General features: G+C 42.5%; 2 protein-coding genes across 5 annotated transcripts; one reads left to right on the forward strand and one right to left on the reverse strand.

Annotated features, from left to right (window-relative positions):
- Positions 1 to 595: 595 nt before the first annotated feature.
- LOC117752834 (bone morphogenetic protein 2-like) lies at positions 596 to 4036 on the forward strand. Its single transcript, XM_034570502.1, has 5 exons — positions 596 to 1232; positions 1474 to 1613; positions 1735 to 1851; positions 2054 to 2243; positions 3621 to 4036. Exons 1-5 carry the CDS (start codon positions 920 to 922, stop codon positions 4034 to 4036), a joined length of 1176 nt encoding a protein of 391 aa, XP_034426393.1. The 5' UTR covers positions 596 to 919.
- A 1203-nt stretch (positions 4037 to 5239) lies between these two features.
- LOC117753028 lies at positions 5240 to 15255 on the reverse strand. Of its 4 annotated transcripts, none has more exons than XM_034570843.1 (3): positions 14908 to 15255; positions 12876 to 12924; positions 5240 to 12814 (listed from the first exon to the last, which is right to left on the reverse strand). In XM_034570843.1, exon 3 carries the CDS (start codon positions 12773 to 12775, stop codon positions 6419 to 6421), a length of 6357 nt encoding a protein of 2118 aa, XP_034426734.1. In that variant the 5' UTR covers positions 12776 to 12814; positions 12876 to 12924; positions 14908 to 15255; the 3' UTR covers positions 5240 to 6418. The 4 variants fall into 4 exon arrangements, with proteins under 4 accessions (XP_034426734.1, XP_034426732.1, XP_034426733.1 ...); XM_034570841.1 differs by having other exon boundaries at positions 14717 to 15255; XM_034570842.1 differs by adding an exon at positions 14717 to 14818 and having other exon boundaries at positions 5240 to 12924; positions 14908 to 14950.
- Between the last annotated feature and the right edge of the window lie 5497 nt (positions 15256 to 20752).

Genomic DNA, 20752 nt, shown 5'->3' on the forward strand with positions numbered 1-20752 from the left:
TAATAATAATAATAATAATAATAATAATAATAATAATAACAACGGAGGAATAAACACGTCACGGGGGGTCACGGTGTTTACTCTGAGTCACTGTCCCAACAGTTGTTGAGGGAGCGAGGGGAGGAGAGACGCGGTGACCGGGGGGGCACGGTGACCGGGGGGGGGGGGGGCTTGCGTTTCAGAGGGAACGTGCGCGTTAACTGCGGCTTTAGAGAAACGCGCTCTCGTGTGCGTCACGGCTTTGGGCTGTTCGTTTGCTCTCCCGCGACTGGGCCCGTGCTGATAACAGACAGCTGGGGCCCAGAAACACATGACATCATTATGGGATAACTTTGTTTGGTCGGTTATACAAACTGCTTTCACCCTAACCCATCGATACTTCAAGATACGGGCCAATCTTTAATATGTAGGATAGATAAAATACAATCCGTGCGATATTTCCGCGCACAGCATTTACTTCACTTTCTATTATTTATTCAGCAATGCAAACACCGTGAGGGGTTATTTGAAAGCGTCACTTTTTATAGTAGTCTCCATGGTGACTCCTGTCAGGGGGGGTTTATCACTTTTATAAATGATCTTCTAGCTTCCATATCTCTGCAAACATGCTTTCTGATAAAAGCCTGTTTGGTTATGAACAACACGGCCTCTCACCTCCTCTAACCTGGACATACAAATTAAGGGAAATTGCTCATGTATTTATTGCTACCTTTATGGCTCACTCTCGGGTCATTTTCACCTATCTTTTGTGTGTCTCCCCCCCCACCCCCCCACCCCCCCTCCTCATCATCAATCACGGCCCAATCATCTCCCAGTGTTAGATGAATACAGGGGGGCAGCCTGTCTTCAAATCCAACGCGGGGGTCGCACCCTTTATCACCCACCGTGCGCACACAGGTCCACTCTGTCTCTAAAAAAAATGCCAGCAGGAGCTCTGCGCGTCTGGCTGCTCGTCCTCGCCCTCCATCCCAGATGCGTCACCCAGCTCGCCATCCCGCAGCGGGGCAGAGGGTGGGCGGCTTCGGACGAGACGAAGAAGACGGCCAGCGAGCACCTGGACGCGCTGCTCCAGCTGAAGGAGTCGCTCCGGGGTCCGGCGGCGGCGGCCCCTCACAAGAAGGCCCCTCAGTTCATGTTGGATCTCTTTAACGCGGTGTCGGTCTCGGACGGGAGGCCAAAAAGCCAGAAGGAAATTCTGGAAGGAAACATTGTGCGGAGCTTTGTGGATAAAGGTGAGTGATAAACAAAACCTGGCCACTGGATGTCACGCCTGATTGTTTGTTTTGAACGGTTGTTTAGTGAGAAAAGTAATTTGGAAGATAAGTTTAAGTTTACACGCGTGCGTAAATGTCAACCAGGCGCGCAATTACGCACGGCTACGTATATTTAACAGTGAAATGTGGAGAATTTACTCTAAAATCCGATTATTTCATCGCTTGACTGTGTGTGTGCTGGATGTTTCCCCGCCTGCAGGTCATGCTGGAGAGAGGTTTCACTTCTTCAACCTCTCGTCTTTCGGCAGAGAAGAGAGAATGATCAAAGCGGAGTTTCGTTGGTTCAGGAAGAAACAGAAGTTTTACATGGGAAAGTCATACGGGCCTCATTTCTATAAGGTAAAGGCTTTAATTTGTGTATCATTGTTTTGAGTCCTTCTAACATGGTGACTCATGTACCTCAAACAGTTCACCTGCTGATGAGGTTTGAAAGTGACAGTGGTGTGTTCTGATTGTCCAGGTGGATCTGTACGAGGTGTTGGACAGCAGGGTGAAGCCTTGGAGAGGAAACCTCATCACTTCCAGACTGGTGCCTCTCTACACTCAGGGATGGGAGGTCTTCAACGTGACTCAAACAGTAATGACCCCTTTATTTGGTTTTGTTTCACATATTTAAAATAATTGATCATTTATTTTTTGGGCATTTTTATGTTTTCCTGTCACCACTCCCATGTCTTCATTTGATTGGACCAAGACATAATTTGTTCACATGAAGTAATTATTTACTTTTAAAAATAAGTAACTAACTAAAAATTGTTGAATCTTGCTCTGACTGACAGGTATCTAAGTGGATCCGTAACAGCCAGGAGAATAACGGCATCCTGATGGTGACCACCCTCCCCTCTGGGAACTGGATGGAGTCAGCGGTGGCCTCATCCAAGCAGAACGCAGAGCTGACGGAGGCAAACTCCTACCTGGTCATATTCTCAGACGATGTCAAGACAGGAGCGTTGAACCAGTCATACCTGGGTAAGAGGCAGGTGGCAGTGGTGTGTGATTGTGTTAATATGAGCATACAAACATGAGAGGGGCGTTTATCTGTGTTTGCATTTGAATTTCAGTAGCTCAGCTGTTACAGAATCAGAGTGTGCAGGCTCTGAATCCAACTAAACGTTGCAGCGGCCGAGCTGACTGTACTGTCTCCATGATCCTATAATACATCGTTGTTATAAGGAGCAGTTGTAAACAAGAAGTATTAATACATTAATCTTATTTATTCAGTATAACACAAAACAAAACTCTAACATGTTAATATGAATGTAATATGTGTATATATATATTAGAGGTGGGAATTGCAGGGTAACTTGCAATACGAAATGCGAAACATGGCGATAATATCACAATACAGCTATTGTGCAATGATTGATATATTTCAAGACAATGATATCTGTCTAACTGAAGAAGAATGCAAAATGCCCCTGAAGATGTAAAGTGCAGGATTTCTGTATCTATTCACTTCAATTTGGTTTAAGTTTCACAGACAAAAACAAAACAATGCTAAAAAAAACACACTGTAACTTGTCAATGTGCACATCATTGTAAGTATAAACTGGCAAAAGTCCAAACTATATATATATGAGTAATTAAATATCAATATTTAGTGCCAGCGTGTCAATAATCGTATCTTATGAGTCAGGATGAAGATATGTTGCAGTAACAATACTTTGGCCCACTCCCACAGTAGTGTACTCATAATGACTGATCACCACATGTATCAACAAAATTACGTAAATCAATTCTATAGTCTCAGGTATTGTAATGTAAATATTAAAGAAACTGCAGCGCAGAAATTGTATAAAGAGGTTTTTCCACCAAAAAACAATAAAGAATTATATATTTTTTCAGTATAAAATATCCAAATAGGTATGTGTTTTAGGAACCTGTCACATGACATGTATCTTGTTTCTCTTGTTGTACAGACTTAATTCAAGACTTTGGCATTTTGTGATGTGGTTTTAAAAGCAAATTATTCTGCGCTATGAACCTTTCCCAAAATCCCAAAGTCGAAAAACCTTTTATTTATTCCAATAGTTCAAACCTGATTTATCTTTTTATTAGTGTGATTTAATTCTCATGTCTGCTCGCGTCTTATTTGTGTTATTACTCAATGTGTCTAATTTCAGTTGCAGGTAATATCCTAATGTCTGTTTGTACCATATTTATTATTTATTTTTTAAACTTTAGGCTTTAACGCCTACATAGGAAACCATAGCATTCTGAATGACATGAATGAGCTGGATGCAGAGTAAATTTCTCCCATCTGCTATGCACTTGTCTTGTGTTTGACAACAAAGTCCATCTTGGATCTTCAATCTAACGTGATCGTCTTTCCTTCTCTTTCCACAGGACAAGCTCAACCTGCAGCAGCAGCACCTGAGCGTCGCGACCACCGCAGCAGAACGCGACGAGCACCCCCCGGCTCCTCGCCCCACGGCCACCCCCAGCCCTGCCAGCGGGTCCCCCTCTATGTTGACTTCGAGGAGATCGGCTGGTCGGGCTGGATCATCTCCCCGCGGGGTTACAACGCCTACCACTGCAAAGGCTCCTGTCCGTTCCCGCTGGGGGGCAGCCTCAAAGCGACCAACCACGCCACGGTGCGCTCCATCATGCACGCGCTCAAGCTCTCGGGCAACGAAGTGGGAGCGCCCTGCTGTGTGCCCGACAGACTCCAGTCCATCAGTTTGTTATACTTCGACGAAGAGGAGAACGTGGTTTTGAAGCAGTACGACGACATGGTGGCTTTGAGCTGCGGCTGTCACTGACTGGCTGTGTACTCTTTGACATCAGGACAATGCTGGACGGGGAGGACAGTTTACTTGAGTTGATTAAAACACTGTATTTTTGTGCATATGTTTAAATATTGTATTATTTTTTAGAAATAAAATTCCCCAACTATTGAGCAGCCTTTGTCTAGTTTAGTCTATGGATTCCATAACATTTACATTACAAAATTTACTTTAGTTGACAACAAACTGTTTTAATGATCCTCAGTTGAGATGGGAGGGGAGTTAATTCAGTTTAAACCTCGGTCCACATGTCAATCTAATAGCCCAAACCCCAAAAATATGAAGTTCTCAAGAATATCACTAATAACCAGTTGAATAATTGCAATTGAATAACTTTACATTTCAATATATTGTTCACGTCAACTCTGAATTCTTTGAACGGTATATTTGCTCAGTGTTAAATATTGTTTTCATCACTTTCAAAAGGCAGATTACGGACGTGTGAGTCATCAGCATTTTAATCTCACTGGATTCAAGAAGTTTACAAGGATGTAAACTAATTGGCAGTTTTAACAGAGATTAGTTATTGTGTTTAATGTTTTCAATCAGTTTTATGAACACCTATAGCAACAGGATGGAACAGCTCAACAGCCATAAGAGATGCTTTTGTGAAAAGTAACATACTGTACAAGCTGACTTGACCAGCAGATGGCAGAATAGAGCTGTAGTTTAACACTACAAATCATCTGTTGTCATTCTGCACAGAATAATTATACTCTCATAAATACGTAATTTTCAGTTAATCAAGGAGTTAACTACCTAGCAGTAGTGGATATTAGCTTTCTCTGCAGGCCAAAAGTTAACACAATTGTATCATTAAAAGTTAGTAAATATAATGTTATTGTTAAAATAAACTTAATAATATAAATTTACAAAATTGTTAGATGTCAGTAACTGTCATAACCATAAAGCCACTATTTGGTGAGTGACAACAAAAGTAACCAATCAAAATTGTATTAGTAGTAACATTAGTAGTGAACATTTGTGAACCTGTTGGGTTCCACTGCACATCAAGAGAATTATCCCCCAAAAAATTGGTTTTCTGTATTCGAAAGATGCTGTAACCGCCAAGCGTAACAATCAAAACAGTTTTAGCAGTTTTATGTATTCTTCATTTCGACTGTCGTGCTTTAAATGATCAATGAGTGGAGTGAAATGAAGAACACTGGTACAATGGAAGTCTGTAAAAACAGTTGTTTTTTATTGGAATGGATCACAGACACAATACAGCCCTGCTTTGTTCTAGTTTAGAAAAATGCCAATGCAACAAACTCGCAAAACCAATTCTCCTTCATATCCTCTGCTTATTAAAAAACAATTATTGATTTCAATAACGCCAGTTCAAGCATTTACACGGTATAAATGAACTCTGTGTTGTATCAGACATCTTCCACGGCAATTTCAACTTCAGCATGCAAAGAATCTGAACATTTAGTTGCGTGAAAACAATCAGTTAAAATCAGTAACAAATTAAAGGTTAGATTTTTTAAAACAATTATCTTTATTTCAGGTATCTCTAACTTGAGTGACTGGAAACTGTCTGGTGGAAAAAGAATCTCAAGCAACAACCTTTGCAGGTAATAAAACAAAAGAAACGGCACAATACCTGAAAAGTAGTAAAGATCAAAACACCACTGTAGTTAAATATAACAAACTCAGCATTTACAATAAATATTCCACATTTACATTCAAGCTTTCCCTCTCTGTTTACACTTAAATACATGATGAACATGGATCATCCATGTCCATCATCTGTCTCGAAAATTGCACATTGTCTTTCACAAATCCTAAAACTCATATTCAAACGTCAGGATTCAACAGCAAGTCATCATTCACCCACAAATTCATAAATTGTTGTCAGTTTACAGTCAAGTCAAAAAAAATCCTCTTTATAAATATCGATAGAACTTCACAAAGCCCACACAGCTTTATTAAGAGAGTATAAGGTCGTAATATTATGAGATTTTACCAGAATGAAAGGGTTTTCTTTGCTGGTTGTATCCCCAAAAATGATTTATTCTCAAAACGTTATGACTTTTTTTCTAGCTAAAACACAACGTTATTCTTGTAATATTTCAAACTTGTTCTCAGTTTCAACTTCGTTCTCATAATATTACAACTTTATTCTCGAAATAGTTTTTCCTCAATATGGCCATTCTACTCAATCGTAGACAAACAGCATATTATGAATTTCAGAAAACACAGGGGCTTCATCACATTTAACATTCAACTGTCAAATGTCAAGAACTTGAGTAAAAGTTTACAAATTAATTCCTGGGATTCAATGAACACAACAATTTGATGAGAGAAAACAGCAAATGAGGAGGGTGGATTTTTCCTTTGGAACTTCAAGGCTTATCAGCTTGGACAGTCCAGCTCCTCAGTGCCCATGAACTCCCCTAATATGTGGTCATGTTGACCATAGACAGGCTCTAAATATGGATGTCCCTCCATACAGTGCACTTGCCTTGACCTTTCTAGGCGTCTCTGCTCAAATTCCTCTGGCTCTATAACAGCAGTTTGAATGATAGCTTTCTGAGCCATGGGGGAAAGAGGCACTGGCACAAAGCTGTGGTAAACAACCAGAGGTGGGGTCAAGACCTCCATGGGGGAAGCCTGGGGAATAGCCCCCTCTGTTGGCTGGACTGGCAGCTGCACGTAGCTTCCTGTTTCGGGATCAAAGAAGGTTTTTGTCTTGACTTGTATGGGCATGTCGACGAAGAAATACTGCCCCGAGTCTGGATCCTGGAGGATCTTACGTTGGGTCATAGGGAACGACTGTGCGACAATGGCGTGCTCGATGCTGGACTGGCGTGAAAGCTGGCTGGTGTGGCTCGACTGGCGGGACAGAGTTGGAGGGTGAGATGCTTCAGTGCTGTACGCATCAATGCTCTGACTCCTCCTCACTGGGTTGTCTCGGCTCGCCTTGTCTCTGGTTCGGCCTCTCTGCTGGATCCCATCCATGATGGATTTCTCAATGCGCTGCGTCCGTGGATCAAACCTCTCGTTCGCTGACATATCGGCACTAAGCCTGCGTTCCACTTTATCTCCCAGGTATCTATCAATGCTCTGCGACCGTTGGAATGGCCTGTCCGACATGGGGCTGACTTGAGCTTTGTACACAGGTACGTTACTGATGACCCTATCAGTGCTGTAATGTCTTTTGGACTTGTCTCGAATGTGTCTGTCGCTGCTGCGGCCTTGCCTTTCTGTTGCAACACTGGGTAGTGCTTCTTTGCTCTGCTTGTTGCTATCCGCCGACTTGTTGCTCCGTCTCGGAGTATTGGGGTTCATCTCTGTTCTGCCTTGATGGTGGCCTTCGCTGTTGTGGGCTCTGTTTTCATGGAGTAGTTGCTCACTTCCTTCACGGTTTGTTCTACCATGGTGATCCTCACTCTGATGGTGGTGCTTTCTCTCGATGCTCTTGCTATTCTTACTGCTGCTGCCACTTTTTTGCTCAGATTTGTCAGCCTTGTGTCTGTCTGCTCTGTGCTTGCTGCTGCTTTGAGATGACTTGTTGGGGGACTTCTGGGCTTCCTCCTTCTTGATTCTTCTATTCGTCAGCTTAATGGCTTTGAGAACAGCCTTGTCAGATTTGGGTAAGACAATGGGGGGTTTGGATAACCCAGTTTGGCTTTCATTTCCACTGTAGGTGGATCCGGAGCCTTCGCTGAGAACCTTGGACACATCACGCTCTCCTGGGACTCCTGCGCTCATTCCCATCTCAGCTGTGCTGGTTGTTACGCTCTCCACCCCCTCAGATGATGGACTCACTCCAGACAACCTGTCTTCCTCCTGTGGGACAGTGAGGAACTGTCCAAGTTGGGGTTTCTTTGGGATTTCATTTAGTAGATTTGAAGGTGAAAGCAGCAGAGGAGGCAAATGGTTGGTTACAATCTCTTTAGGTGTGAAGGTTTCTGCTGGAGGTAAGGTGGTATCACTGGTAGTGGTCTCATTAACCAGTGTGAGCTCTGGGTTTTCCTTTGCTTGATCTTCTCCCCTCTCTGAACCACCCAGACTACCTCCCAGTAACCAAGGCTGTAGTTTCTTCTTCGGCTTAATATTAAAAGTGTTGTCTTTGACTTTAAATAAAGACGGGGTTGCCAAAGTTGGTGAGAACGTGTTCGGGGGTGATGTTGGTGTCATTGGAGTTTTTTCATCATGAGTTAAACTTTCATCTGCAGTGATATTGTCTCTGTCCTTGCTGTCATCGTCGGGCACTTCTGGCTCTTTTTGAAGCGCTGCTATCGCTCGCTTCATAACCTCTGACTCACTTTCATGATCACTCAAAGAATAATATTCCACCTCAGTCCTGTCCAAATCGTGTTTCATGTTTTGTGGAACATTCTGCATTCCCTCCTCCACCTCTCCGATCAAGTTCTCCAGTGAGTGGTAAAGGTTGGACTCAGTCTCAGTGTTTCTGTGCAGTGCGCTATCTGCAGAGAAGTAAGAGGATTTTGAGGACAAGCTAGCTTGATCAGGTGGGCTCTGATTGACACTAACACCATTCACGAGTAGTAAAGGTGATATTATGTTTATGGGCGTTTCACTGACGGCCTCTGTATCTACATTTACTTCCTCAGTGTGTCTATATGTTTTGTCCGATTCCTCTTCTGCAGCTATATTCTTGTTTACTTTGTCATCTGGTGTGATTAGCAGATGGTCCGGTCTTAAAGGGGCCTTTCTCTTTACCTTGCATGCTTCCTGTGACTTTGCATTGCTGTTTTCAAAGGCGGTTTCCCCTTTGGCGCCCACTGTCTGTAAATCAGTCGGCTCGTTTTCATCTCCCTTGAACTTTGGTGACAAGTGCAAGCTATTTTCAGATTGTAGGTAATTTGAAGATGAGATGGGCTCACATTTAATTGCATGAGGAGCTTTGATGGATTTTGAATTTGCATTAATTACCAAATCCCACATGTCTTCATCAGAAAGTTGTTCATTTTGAATGGGCAGAGTTTCTTTTGTGAACTGGTCACTGTCTTCTACTTGTTTTCCTGAGCCTGTCCTCCTCATCTCATTCAAGCACACCTCACCATTTTCATATTTCACAACTTCGTCCCAGGCATCCTCATCTACTGCATCATTTGAAATATTTATTTCCTTAGTAGTGCTGCCGTCTCTTCTATTGCCTCCTTTTTTACTCCTCGGAGGAACAGGCGGAGCATCTAACTTTGTGCTTCCGATTTCATTACTCAGACTTTCACCACTGTCTTCAGACACCTGTCTCGCTACATGTCTGAAATCCACCACCTCTGATTCATAGCTAGGATTATCAGTTTGTTTATCAATAACATGTTTAGTTTTAAGGAGTGGGTCTAGCTCATTGCCAACCTTTTCCGTGACAGGTAGAACTTTCCTACCACTTAGTCTGTGAGTCTCACCATGTCTAGGCTCGGTTAGTGACAGAATCTGCCTCACGTGGTTGCGGTCTCTCAGATCGCATAACCTCTCCTTTAGATCTTTCTCATTTAATGCAGAAATGCTGCCATTTTGTCTTTCCTTGCCCTCCATCATTGAATCATTCATTGCGTTTTGACATTGCTGTCCCCTTGTTACATAACTTTCATCGCTAGCGTTCTCATCAAATGTCGAATCATCGTCTCTATCGTCGAATTTATTCCTTCGCTTCTCCCTCTCTGAAATGATCTCTTCAAGTGCCATTTTGGCTTTGTCATAATTGTCATTTAGAAGTGCTTTGTTTACCATGACGTTAGTGTTTTTCTTTGTGAAAGCCTCCTGCTTTCTCTGTTCCTTCTCTGTCTTGGAAAACACATCTCTCTTAGCTGATGTGTTCCCTCTCATAGATAGCATGCCCTTCTTTATATTACGAAGCTCCCTTGAGATCAAATCATTCTTCGCCCTGGCCTCCTCATCAATGTTAATAATCCCAAACTTGTTCCTGGTGTTGTCAAGTATGCGATCGCCAAGCTTTGCTCTCTGCAGCTCTTTCAGAGCATGCAAATCATTCATAATATGCTCGCTATCTCTCGTTTGTCTTAGTGACGTCATATTCTCATCCATCTCTGACCTTGTACTCACATTCGGATCATGTTCCTCGTATTCCTGTCCTTGATCATCATCCGTCACTGCACATCTCTGATTTTTTATGTAATTGTTCTGTCTGGCTGAGAACACATGTTTGCTCTTTGCTTGTTTTGGGACAGATTCATTTTCTTTCTCTGGTAGATCTAGTTTCGCATCCACTGAATTACACCTACTGGGTTTGTCAACATTATGTGTCTGATGTCTGTCAAAAGCAAATTCAACATCAGATTTTGCAAAATTTCTCTTTGGAACTGGCGGTGGCTCTTTCTTGACAGGATTCTTGCCAACCAGTGTTGTACCAGTTGATTCATTTCTACTTTGAGAGAAAACATTGTTGTTTTCTGATAATGAACCCTCCCTCTTGTTGCTAACCTTTTCCTTTGAATAGGCGACCTTCTCATCTACTTCTCTCTCTTTCATTTCTTCTACGTCTGAAATTGGCTTATTGATGCTCTCTGGCTGAGTCGCAGATAGAGCTTTGTTTTTCGCTGAATTAATTGCTTCCCTCGCTGCTCTGATCACATCCATTGTGCTCATGGTTTGGCCACTAGCCTCTTTTTCCTTAAAAGCAGGCTGAGCTCCAGAGTCTATTTCTTTTGTGTCTTTCACCAGCTGTTTTGCTTTGTCTGGTAAATTTGTGAGTCTTTTCCCTACCGATAAATTTGATGACAACCTCTCGTTCTCAATGGCACGGGGTGAAATTATGGGTGTTAGATCTTTGCTGACATTTAAAGTGTTTGGTAAAGGCCATGTGTTTATTGGCAGTGCTGTTGGGGAGAGTTCTTTGTTGAGCATTAGTGGTGAAAGTTCATCTGTCACAGTTAGTTGGTCTGTGTGTACAGGAGCAACAGTGCTCGCAGGAACTTGAACATATTTCAAATCACTATCAACAGGGTTGGTTTTCTTGTACAAATTCAGAGAGGGGTAGATTTGCTTCTTACCCATGGGGCTCCTGTTCTTTTTAGGGCGTGTAAAGGGGGACATCGGATTCTCCTCACCATTACCAGCCTCCTTTTTGGTTTGCAGTAGATTTGATAACAAATAGTCAACTGATAGAGGCCTGTTAGTATCATTGTTTGTAAGACCAACAGTTGGGCTGCTGTCGGGTTCCAAGATAGGACTGCAAACTGTCTGTCCACCTCTAAAGATGGCAGGGGTGTTAAAGCCAGATGCATTGCCCTCAGAGCCAGCATGTGGATGCTTATATTGATCTGATTGTGGAGATTGGATGCCACCATCAGGCAACACTATAGTTTTGAATTTAGGCGGGCTGTAACGGCTTTTAACCCTTTTCCTGTTGTCTTTGAGGTTGAAGAGGATGCTAGAGGCAAGGGATTTGTAGCTCTCCCGCTTGACTGGAGGTTCAGGGGTCACTTTGACCTCAGAGTGTGGTCTAAGTGGAAGGTCAAGGGCAGAGGGCGAGAAGACTGAGAGGATCTCTGATGTTTCCGTTGGTTGTCTGGAGGGAATGAGAGGAGTCATCAGTTGGCAGATGCTGAATGGAGTAGAGGCCAAAGAGCTGACCTCCTCTATCGCTTTCACCTCCACAGATTTAGGCTCCTTTTTGACCAACAAAAGAGTTTCATCAACCGTCTTTGAATAATTGTCCTGACTTGGTATTTCTGGCTGATTGACTGGAATTGCACTTGTTGCCCTTGACCTGTTGCGCCTCCAGGGGGCAGTAATCCCATCTCCTCCCTCCGAAGAGCACCTCTTCTCAGCCGGAGTAGCTGAGGGCTTTGGCAGGACCTTTGGTGGAGGAGGGGGAGGGATGGGTTTCGGAGCAGTGGGAGGAGGGGGCTCTACTGCTGCTTTCTGGCATGACTGCTCCTCCACTGTGTGCAGAGTCTCTTTTCTGTGTGCATCTGTCAGTTCCTTGTAAAATGGCAAGTCGAACCATTTAGGGATTTTATCTGTGGGACGAATAGATGTTACTGTCTCCTCTTGGCCAAAGGGGAAGTGTTTAAAATCTCTCCAAGTTTGGAAAGGGCTTAACTCACTGTGGAGGAAAAAGTTTTTGATGTTAAGTTTCCTTAGTTTGACAGTGGTTTTCCCGTTTTTGATCTTTGAGGATTTCCCTGAGGGCAGGGCAGCATCTTTGCCTGTTTTGTTAGATGAACCACCGCCAGAGTGATGTTGATGATGGTTCTTGTAATGTCCCTCCCTCAGATTGGGGTGATAATCCGTGGAGAATTCCGATAACTCCTTTTGGATGCTGCGAAGTGCTGACTTATCCCATGATTCCCCATTAGAATCCATAATACCTCCATTTTTGATTAACATCCCCTCACAGCTTTCCTCTGTGGCACTCAATGCCTTAAGGAAAGATGTCATGTTGGACATATTCTTTTGCTGCTGCTGTTTCCACGGCTGGGGATTATTTTTGTCACACTTCTTTTGCCCGTGCTTTTTAGATTCCTTATGATGAGTCTTTTTAAGAGGCTCCCCTGCCAAGGGTTTATGGCAGCTGAAAGGTGAATATCCATACAGCAACTCATCATTATAAACTGCGTCATCTCCAACGCAGAGACTTCGGAAGGCTCGGTCAGTGAGAGTGCTGACCTCCCGGTCCGTCTCATCCATGAACACGTCAGTGAAGCCATTGGGGAAGCGATGGTGGAGCATGCTCCCCCCCCGATGGCTCACATGTCGCTTTTCCACACAGCTCATGATGTCAACAAGTGTCTTTCTGTCTTGTGCATCACCAGTCTTGTCTCCTCTACAGCTGCTGCAGCTCTGCAGCTCTGCAGCTCTGTAGGTCTTTTGTTGGTTTTGCAGCTCAGGTTGATGTCAGGGAAGTCGCGGCATATGAAAACCTCCTAAAGAGAAAAATAAAGAGTGAAATCAGTAACAGCGTTAAAAGGCTTTGGCTTTAAACATACTCACTGAGGTGCACAATATGATGATTATATGAACACCTCAATGGTTTAATGGCATGCAAACGGTTATTGAAGTGATTACTATAAATGGTTTTGAACTCTGGGGTTGCCCTGATGACCTTTATGTACATGACATGTGCCGGCTTCAGCCGTGGTGTCACTATGCAGGCAACAGACAAACACTTCATACCATGCACTTGTCTATTTTTAACACTGTGTGGAGCTATGAGAACAATCCTGACTCCATTTACAGGAAAAACCTTATGAAAATAAAGTAGACATTTTCCATTGTTTATGTTCTGTGCAGGGCCCAAGATTCATGCTGGTCCCCTTCAAATGCCTGTATACCTTTTTCACATCCAATAAAATTGTGTGGTTATTATAGAGACGGATCTTCTGCAAAACTCTCGAGCAACATTCATGAAGGTTTACTGAAGTGCAGGAAATGCAAGTAAATCATCACATTCGTCACAGTGTACCTCAACAGCAGCTGCTCTACTGTAGCTCTCTTCAGCTATCTGGGTGACGGCCTAGAATAGCTCATTAACCCATTTATATGTCCTGACCTAGGAGCATAGCCACTGGCATATAACTCATCTCTTCAACAATCCACACAACCATGACTCTCCTTATAAGCAGATGACATTGACTGAGACAAATATAAATATAGACATTACATGATTTAGAGGCATATTTGATTGTGTGCATTACATTTTTTTTATTTTTTTTACAGTTTGTTCAATACAGTTATAGTAGCCAAGCTTTCCATTAGCCTTCATGCTCACGGTCAAGAATGATTTGAAGCAACAAAAACAATATATATGTTATCATAATAATTATTGTTAATTATTGTTTAAAATTGATGAGACCTTTTGACTTTACTGTATCTTGCTCTTAGCTTACAGAAGGCTGAGGCTTTCCATCAGACTCTGGACCACAGATCAAAACTAGCAACCCAGGTTAGATTACTTGAAACTTGTGACTTTACTGTATCTTAAGACTAACATACAAAATGCTTTTACGCTCTATTAGAGTGGTCGGCAACAACTTTCCAGCTTTCATAACAGATAAGTCAGCAACCACCCATCGACATAAACATATTATTATTATTATTATCATTGTTATTATTATTGAAACCTAACAAGGCAGGTTCAATTGCTAGAACCTAGCCATGTTACTGTATCACACGACTAAAGTACAGAATGCTTTGACTTCCCATTAGACTCTGGTCACCATTAGTCTTCCAACTCGCATAACCACAGATAAGTTAGCGACCACTCGCCATCATCATTATAATTATTATTATCAATAAAACCCAACAACCCAGTTTAAACGGCTAGAACCTAGTGTCTTTACTGTATCTTTAGACTAACTTACAGTATTTTGGCTTTCTATTCGACTTTGTTTGCCAACAATCTCCCAGCTCCTATAACCACAGATCAGTTAGCAACCACGGTACTTTCCCAGCATCTGCTCGTGTATTTATACCCAAGGAATGAAGCACCCCAGTTAACTTTACTGTATGAAGACCACCTATTTGAATATAAGTATATAATTTCCCCAAATATTTCTGGGATTATTACTGTACAGTAAATGATATGGCAGTATTTATGTCTAATGATTTAATAATTTCTGTAGGTGCAAAACATAAAACTATATTATACTCTGTCCAGTGGCCTTCAGTACGTTCCTTGTCTTTGTAAACATTGATATCAACACACGGCTCCCTCACCTTGGTGATGGGTCTCTCTCATTCTGAGGGTGAGGGTCTTCTCTAGACTCGGGTATCAAACAAATCCTCAGGGTAGAATCAAAAAATCCAGTGAGGTACCACCTGCCGAGCATGAAGAAATCCCAATTAGCGGTTGCCTTTCACGGTGAACAAAGTTTTTCTGTTGAAGTTATCAAACAAAGAAAACTCACCAAAGTGAGTCAAGCCCTCAGATCCATGTTTAAAATGCACTGGTGTGGGCAGGCTCCTGATAGCAAGCTCAGAAGATACCAAAATAGACGCACAAGTCGCTGTGGCCAAACTGAGCAGCAACACTGGACGCTGGTGGTTCGCTCACGTTGGAATAAGCAGTGGGTGTCGAGTGGCAGGGCAGCAGGATGAAATGGACACTGTCATTGGTTATTTTTGTATCTGAGGGCTGATAGGTTCCCACATGGGCCCTCTCTTTAATGTTTGGCACCTTAGACGACAGTGGACCTTCATGTCAGTGACGATGAGGCATCTATCAGTTGAATGTTGGTGGAGACAGTGCAGACAGGGTGGAGTACTCACCTGGTTTCCAACACTACTGGTTCACATTTAGCTCCTGACACATTTAGCCTTTGTCACCCAGGGAAACAAGGTCTCTGATAATAGCCCATTGCATCACCCATCTCCAAATTAGTGGGACAGTCCCCGAAGCTCCACTTGGGAGCTGGAGGCGGATGTCTGTGGACTGATATGACTTTGGTGGGGCTGGGATGATTATTGTTGTTCCAGCTCTGTTTACAAGGTCATGTGGCGGACATGAACGTGTGTGACTGGGGATGTCTAGTTTTAGGACCAATGCAGCTGCTGTTGCCGTGAGATTGAGTTGAAATGGAGAGGGCATATTGTTGACTTGCTGCCCTGTGCGATTCATAGGACGTCAGTGGATGAGGTCACATGTCAAGGACGATCCTGTGCTTTCCCTCAATGGAGAAAGTGGAGTGATTAAGAAACACTGTGTGGGCTCAGCTTGTTTTTGTACCTATCATAAGAGAGAGAGTGCTTATTTACCGTCGCTTATCCTGCAACCTCTTTCATTACATGAGTTGTTAGTTCATTTGTTCTTTATTTGTAACTTATATGATCACCAGACTTCATCAGGCTGTTTTTTTGTATTACATTGTTCTGTTGAGACATCCTGGCCCCAACAGCAACTCTATGGCTGTGTCTCAAACTGGATACACTATACATGTAATGTGCTGTATAAAGAGTAGAGCGTGATCATGTCATATGAACATTTACACATTTAGGATGGGCTTGTCTAAAATAGTGCTTCAACTTCTTTTGCAGTAGATGCCAAGTTAACAGCACAACTATTTTCAGCTTGTGATTTACAGTTTGTTAGGTGAGCAATAGCTATCTGTACTGTAATGGTGTCTTCACACCGAACGCAACACAAATATGAGGTGCGTTGAGATTACATACAAAGTCAATGCAAGACACGTCTAGATGGGAATTTGTGTGGAGAGCCCCGGGCGTCGTGTTTGACACAACGCGTCTGATGTGAAATATTTGTACTCAGGCCTCAAATTCGCGCGACGCGATATCGCGTCATCCAATCAGTGCTGAGAATGAAACTCAGCGGACTCAATCCTGGCACCGACCCGAGCTAGAGGGTCATCAAACTGGTCACACATTCATACAGTGCATCTATGTGTTGCACTTTCTCTGCCATACATCGCTCACAAACTGCCAGGCAATGTAGGGTTCAGTGTCGTGCCCAAGGCATGTGGAATGGGGGAGACATGGATTGAACCTCCAACATTGTGGTTAGTGGACGACCCGCTCTAGCTCCAGTGCACCTCATAACTGCACGATTGTGCTGAAAATATCTTTAAGGTGGCCGGGTGTGTGAGACCTGTCAATAAGGACATGTGACCTGGCTGTTTAAGAAGAGGGAGAAGGTGTGTGTGTGTGTTAGAAGAACATGAAGTGCATGAACATGCAGAGAGTGAGCGACGGGAGTCAATGTTGCATTTTTGAATGATGATAGCTCAGGGTACAGCATACAAGGCTGTGTTATTGTGTTCTGGGATGTTCGCCCCGCAAACACGGCATTGGCTTTCCTACTTGAAAGTATTCTGAACTTGGCATAAAGAAATCTGCGAAGCTGGAGAAGTAGCAGTTTGGAAGTATGCAAATTGAGGCACGGCACGTGTGACTCCATGGCCCCCCTAACATCCATATGGCTGTGCTCCATTAAGGTGCCATTTTTAAGCCTGTCTATTCCTGTCATGTTGTATTTCATAAGGTAACAGCCTGCCGCTCTGCTGACTGCACCCTCCACACTTCAGCTAATCAATCACACGCTAACTTTGCACGTTAGCAACATGTGCTCTTTTCTGCAAAACTGCTCCACACATTTAGCACATTTCTGCTCATTAGACAGATGCTGTACACTTGTATTATGTCTCAATTAAAGTGCATGAAAGTGGTTTTAAAGATCAAACTTAAATTTGGTTTTAACTGTGGCACTGTAGATGTTGTGTAACATGGTGTTTTTACTTTAAACAAGGAAAAGTCCTGGTATTGTATTGTATTGTATTGTGGAGATAGAATTACTTTCTGAGCAGTGTTGGAATATCATGTTGTGAGCAGAGACACTGTGAGAGCATATTTCTTTTACTGTCTTCACTCAGGTCTCACCCAGAATTAGGGCCTCACATGGACCGGCGTCCTCCTCCCTCCTCCCCTCCCACCAGACCTCCTCCACCAGCCTGTTCCTCACCTTTCTCAGTTTCTCAGAGCTTGTTTTAGCTAACACATGGTTATTCCACTTTTTTCTTATTTCTAGACTTTGGCCTTGTTATTTCCTTGGGTTGGATTTTGGGGATTTGGATTTAGGCTATATCTCAGCTGTTTGCACTTTGAGTTTATTTGTTCCTGTTTTACTTTGTAGCTTCTTTCCTTGTGTCTCTATCTCTTGTTTTATGTCCTATTTTGGGAAACAATGAAACACTTCGTGCATGCCCACTGTAATGAGCCTTCACCAGAAACAGCAATGGCAGCTACATACCTGTTTCTTTACGTTTGGTTAGCACTGCTAGGTGTAATTACAAGTTTGCGGTCACATACATCTGCCTCACCAGATAAAAGCAAAGATATAAATTTAATTTGATGATCTACTATTGTTTGGGTTTTGAATGAAGCATTCTCCAAATGTTCTTCTCTGGTATTTGACCATTTGATCATTGATGTAGACTTTATCTCCACCTACTGGCCCGACATGCTTCTTTGAGCCTTTGTTATGATTTTTGTCGTCTGGATGGAAATATTTTGGAAAACTAAGGTTGTGTGGATGAATAACGCTTTTAAAAATGCAGGAGAAAATATCAGGAAATATTTGCAGTAGCTTTGAAAAAACCCTCAGTAAGTCAGTGAGCTCCTCACTCTTCTTTGTTGATTTTTCTGTTCAGTTAAGCATGTTCTTGGTTTTGCTCGTACTCTTGATGGTCTTCCTAGTTTTTCAGCTTTGCTTTCTGTTGTTATCTATTGTTCCTGTTTCTTTTGAGTTTGGACTCTCAGCTCTGAGGTTTTCTTCGGACACAACTATCTAAGTCTTTTCAGTAGAGCTCACAGGACAAATCACAGGTGTCCTGTGCATCATGGCTCATTCACACAAACCTCAAATATAACAGTTTATAGCACAATAAATGAAACATGTGTCATTGTCCATTATGTCCATCACTTTAGCCTTGGCCTATAAATACATGCAGAAAGAGAAATGGAAAAAAACAGATTTATAATTATCTGTGAGAAGACATGTTTGGACAGTTGACACACAACAGACACCCAAGAATGAAGCCAAGCACAGCGGGCACAAAACCCAACTTTTGTCTGTGCCGCTATGACTGACACCCACATGTGTTTTGTTTGGCTGCGGAGCCACGAGGAGCGAGCGAGCAGGCTGGCTCATGCCCCCCCATAACCACTGAGAAATGGGACAAGCAGGCAGAGGCAGATAACTGGCCTCAAGCACTGACAGGCCATTAAACCCAGGTATGGGAACTCTGGGACAGCTGGGGCATACACAGTAGAAGATATGAAGAAGTCCATGACTGTGTTTACATGGACAGCAGTAGTCTGACTATTGACCTTATTTTGAATAAGATATTATTTAGATTATGATGTTTACATGAGTTGCTAAACGAATGTTCCATTCATATCCCCCTTTACAAAGCATAGTCTAATTATGAGTATGACTTATTCACGTTACAGTCATCAGAACCTGCTGTTTACATGGGAGTGTTTTATTCAGACTATTGTCTTAGTGGGGTTAATATTGGAACATTGTTGTCCTTGTAAATATGTCTTGTAGCTTCCTAATCAATGGACGCTTTAGACGCCTCTTAAAAGTAAATTTCACATTTAACTTTCTTTTCTTGTTGAAATGATAAACATTGGCATTGCAAAATTTGAACGACTTGTCAAGATGTTAGCCATGGAGGAAAATCAGTTGCCAAATGAACTAACACTCTCAGCTTCAAGGTATTTCATTGCATTGGATCCAGCTTAGTTTGAGTGGAGTGGTTGACCGATGATATTCTACGACAGTAATAAATCTATGGAGTGTCATGTTAGCGGTTGCGATATGTGACCACTCGAACGTCAACACTGGCAACATGTATCTAAGAGTTTCAGCCAGTATCAGTGCCAAGCGCTCGCTGCAGCAAACAGTAAACAGTCCGTGCATGTAAAATGTAGGAGAAGCTTCGTGATCTTGATACAACAACAACAAGAGACGCAAAAACTTATTGCAAAAGTCCAAGACGTTCCTGGAAGACGTGTGAACTTTCAAAGAAGCTGAAGGAAGGAACAACCGTGAAACACACCACGTCTTTTGCAACAGAGCACTCTCCCACTAGAGACCAACCAGTAAGTAAAAGCTTTCAGGCAACACTTCAGATTACAGCCCACAACTCACAGCACAGTTAAACCAAATGTATCTTTTATTAATAATGGAGTACCATTTATCCTACAGTACAAATACACTGAAAACCTAAACTGTAAATATCTTTTCCTTCTTTCTTTAGTAAATTTTAAACTCCTGGGTTTCAACCTTGTGAAACAATCATTTCATTCCCCTTTCTCTAGGCCCTAATCCCCACATGATCACATCTCTGTTATATTTCCTTTACATATTTCTGTGATTTATCAGGGTTTTGAAGTTCTTTGTGATTTGATTTTTCTTTGTGTTGGAATCAGTTGCAGAGCCCGGCACTCTGTGTGTTTTACTTGGTCTGTCAGACTTCTTGGGGGTGGATCAGCTGCTCCATGCTGAGTGAGTGGAGACATGTTAGAACGATGGGGTTCTCTTAGCTGTGAGTGTCATGATTCTGCTCCAGTTTAAGGTCTTTTAGAACGTTTTTGGATTCTGTTGCAGGTTCCTTAAGTTAAGTTATGTTATCATCCTTGTGTATCTCTGACTCTGTTAAGTTACCTTTAGTTATCCCTCATTTCCTGTTTTATTTTGACCTTCACTTCCTGTCTCATTGTTGAGCTGTGTCTCAGGGCCACATAAACTGCTATTTAATTTCTGTAGCCCCATACTTACCTGAGCAGGAGGTATGAGCCAATGAGTGAGTGAGTAGGAGAAGATTAAATGCCAGTCAGTGATCAATAAGGAAGAGAGTAGGAGGCTGCAGTTTTCATATTTTTGCTTGTTATGGCCACAATTAAGATGTTAAGATTCTTCCTCTGTTTGTCAGGACTTTGGTTAATACATTTTCTTGAGCACCACAGCTCATGACGGCTTGATGAGTTTTGTAGCACTTTATACATCCGAATGTGATTGTATTTATGTTGGAAAGATGAATTTGTGTCAGAGGAGATCATTTGAATAAAACATGTTTTCAAATGAATGCCGAGTGCAAGGGAAAAACACCCAGTTACATCATAAGAATCTTGACATACAACAACAGTCAGAGCGATGCAAATCTTTCAGTCAGCAGCAGCTTTGAAACCCACAACCTCAGGAAACGGCTTGGTGTTTTTATTCATCAGAAAAGA

This window comes from Hippoglossus hippoglossus, chromosome 19, assembly GCF_009819705.1.
Source record: "Hippoglossus hippoglossus isolate fHipHip1 chromosome 19, fHipHip1.pri, whole genome shotgun sequence".
NCBI lineage: Eukaryota > Metazoa > Chordata > Actinopteri > Pleuronectiformes > Pleuronectidae > Hippoglossus > Hippoglossus hippoglossus.

Bases quoted from the DNA above. Each gene is read 5' to 3' on its own strand.
- LOC117753028 (XM_034570843.1), bottom strand. From the start codon at position 12,775: ATGAGCTGTGTGGAAAAGCGACATGTGAGCCATCGGGGGGGGAGCATG.
- LOC117752834 (XM_034570502.1), top strand. From the start codon at position 920: ATGCCAGCAGGAGCTCTGCGCGTCTGGCTGCTCGTCCTCGCCCTCCAT. The intron at 1,233-1,473 runs GTGAGTGATAAA...CCCCGCCTGCAG, and splicing joins GCGGAGCTTTGTGGATAAAG to GTCATGCTGGAGAGAGGTTT. The intron at 1,852-2,053 runs GTAATGACCCCT...TCTGACTGACAG, and splicing joins TCTTCAACGTGACTCAAACA to GTATCTAAGTGGATCCGTAA.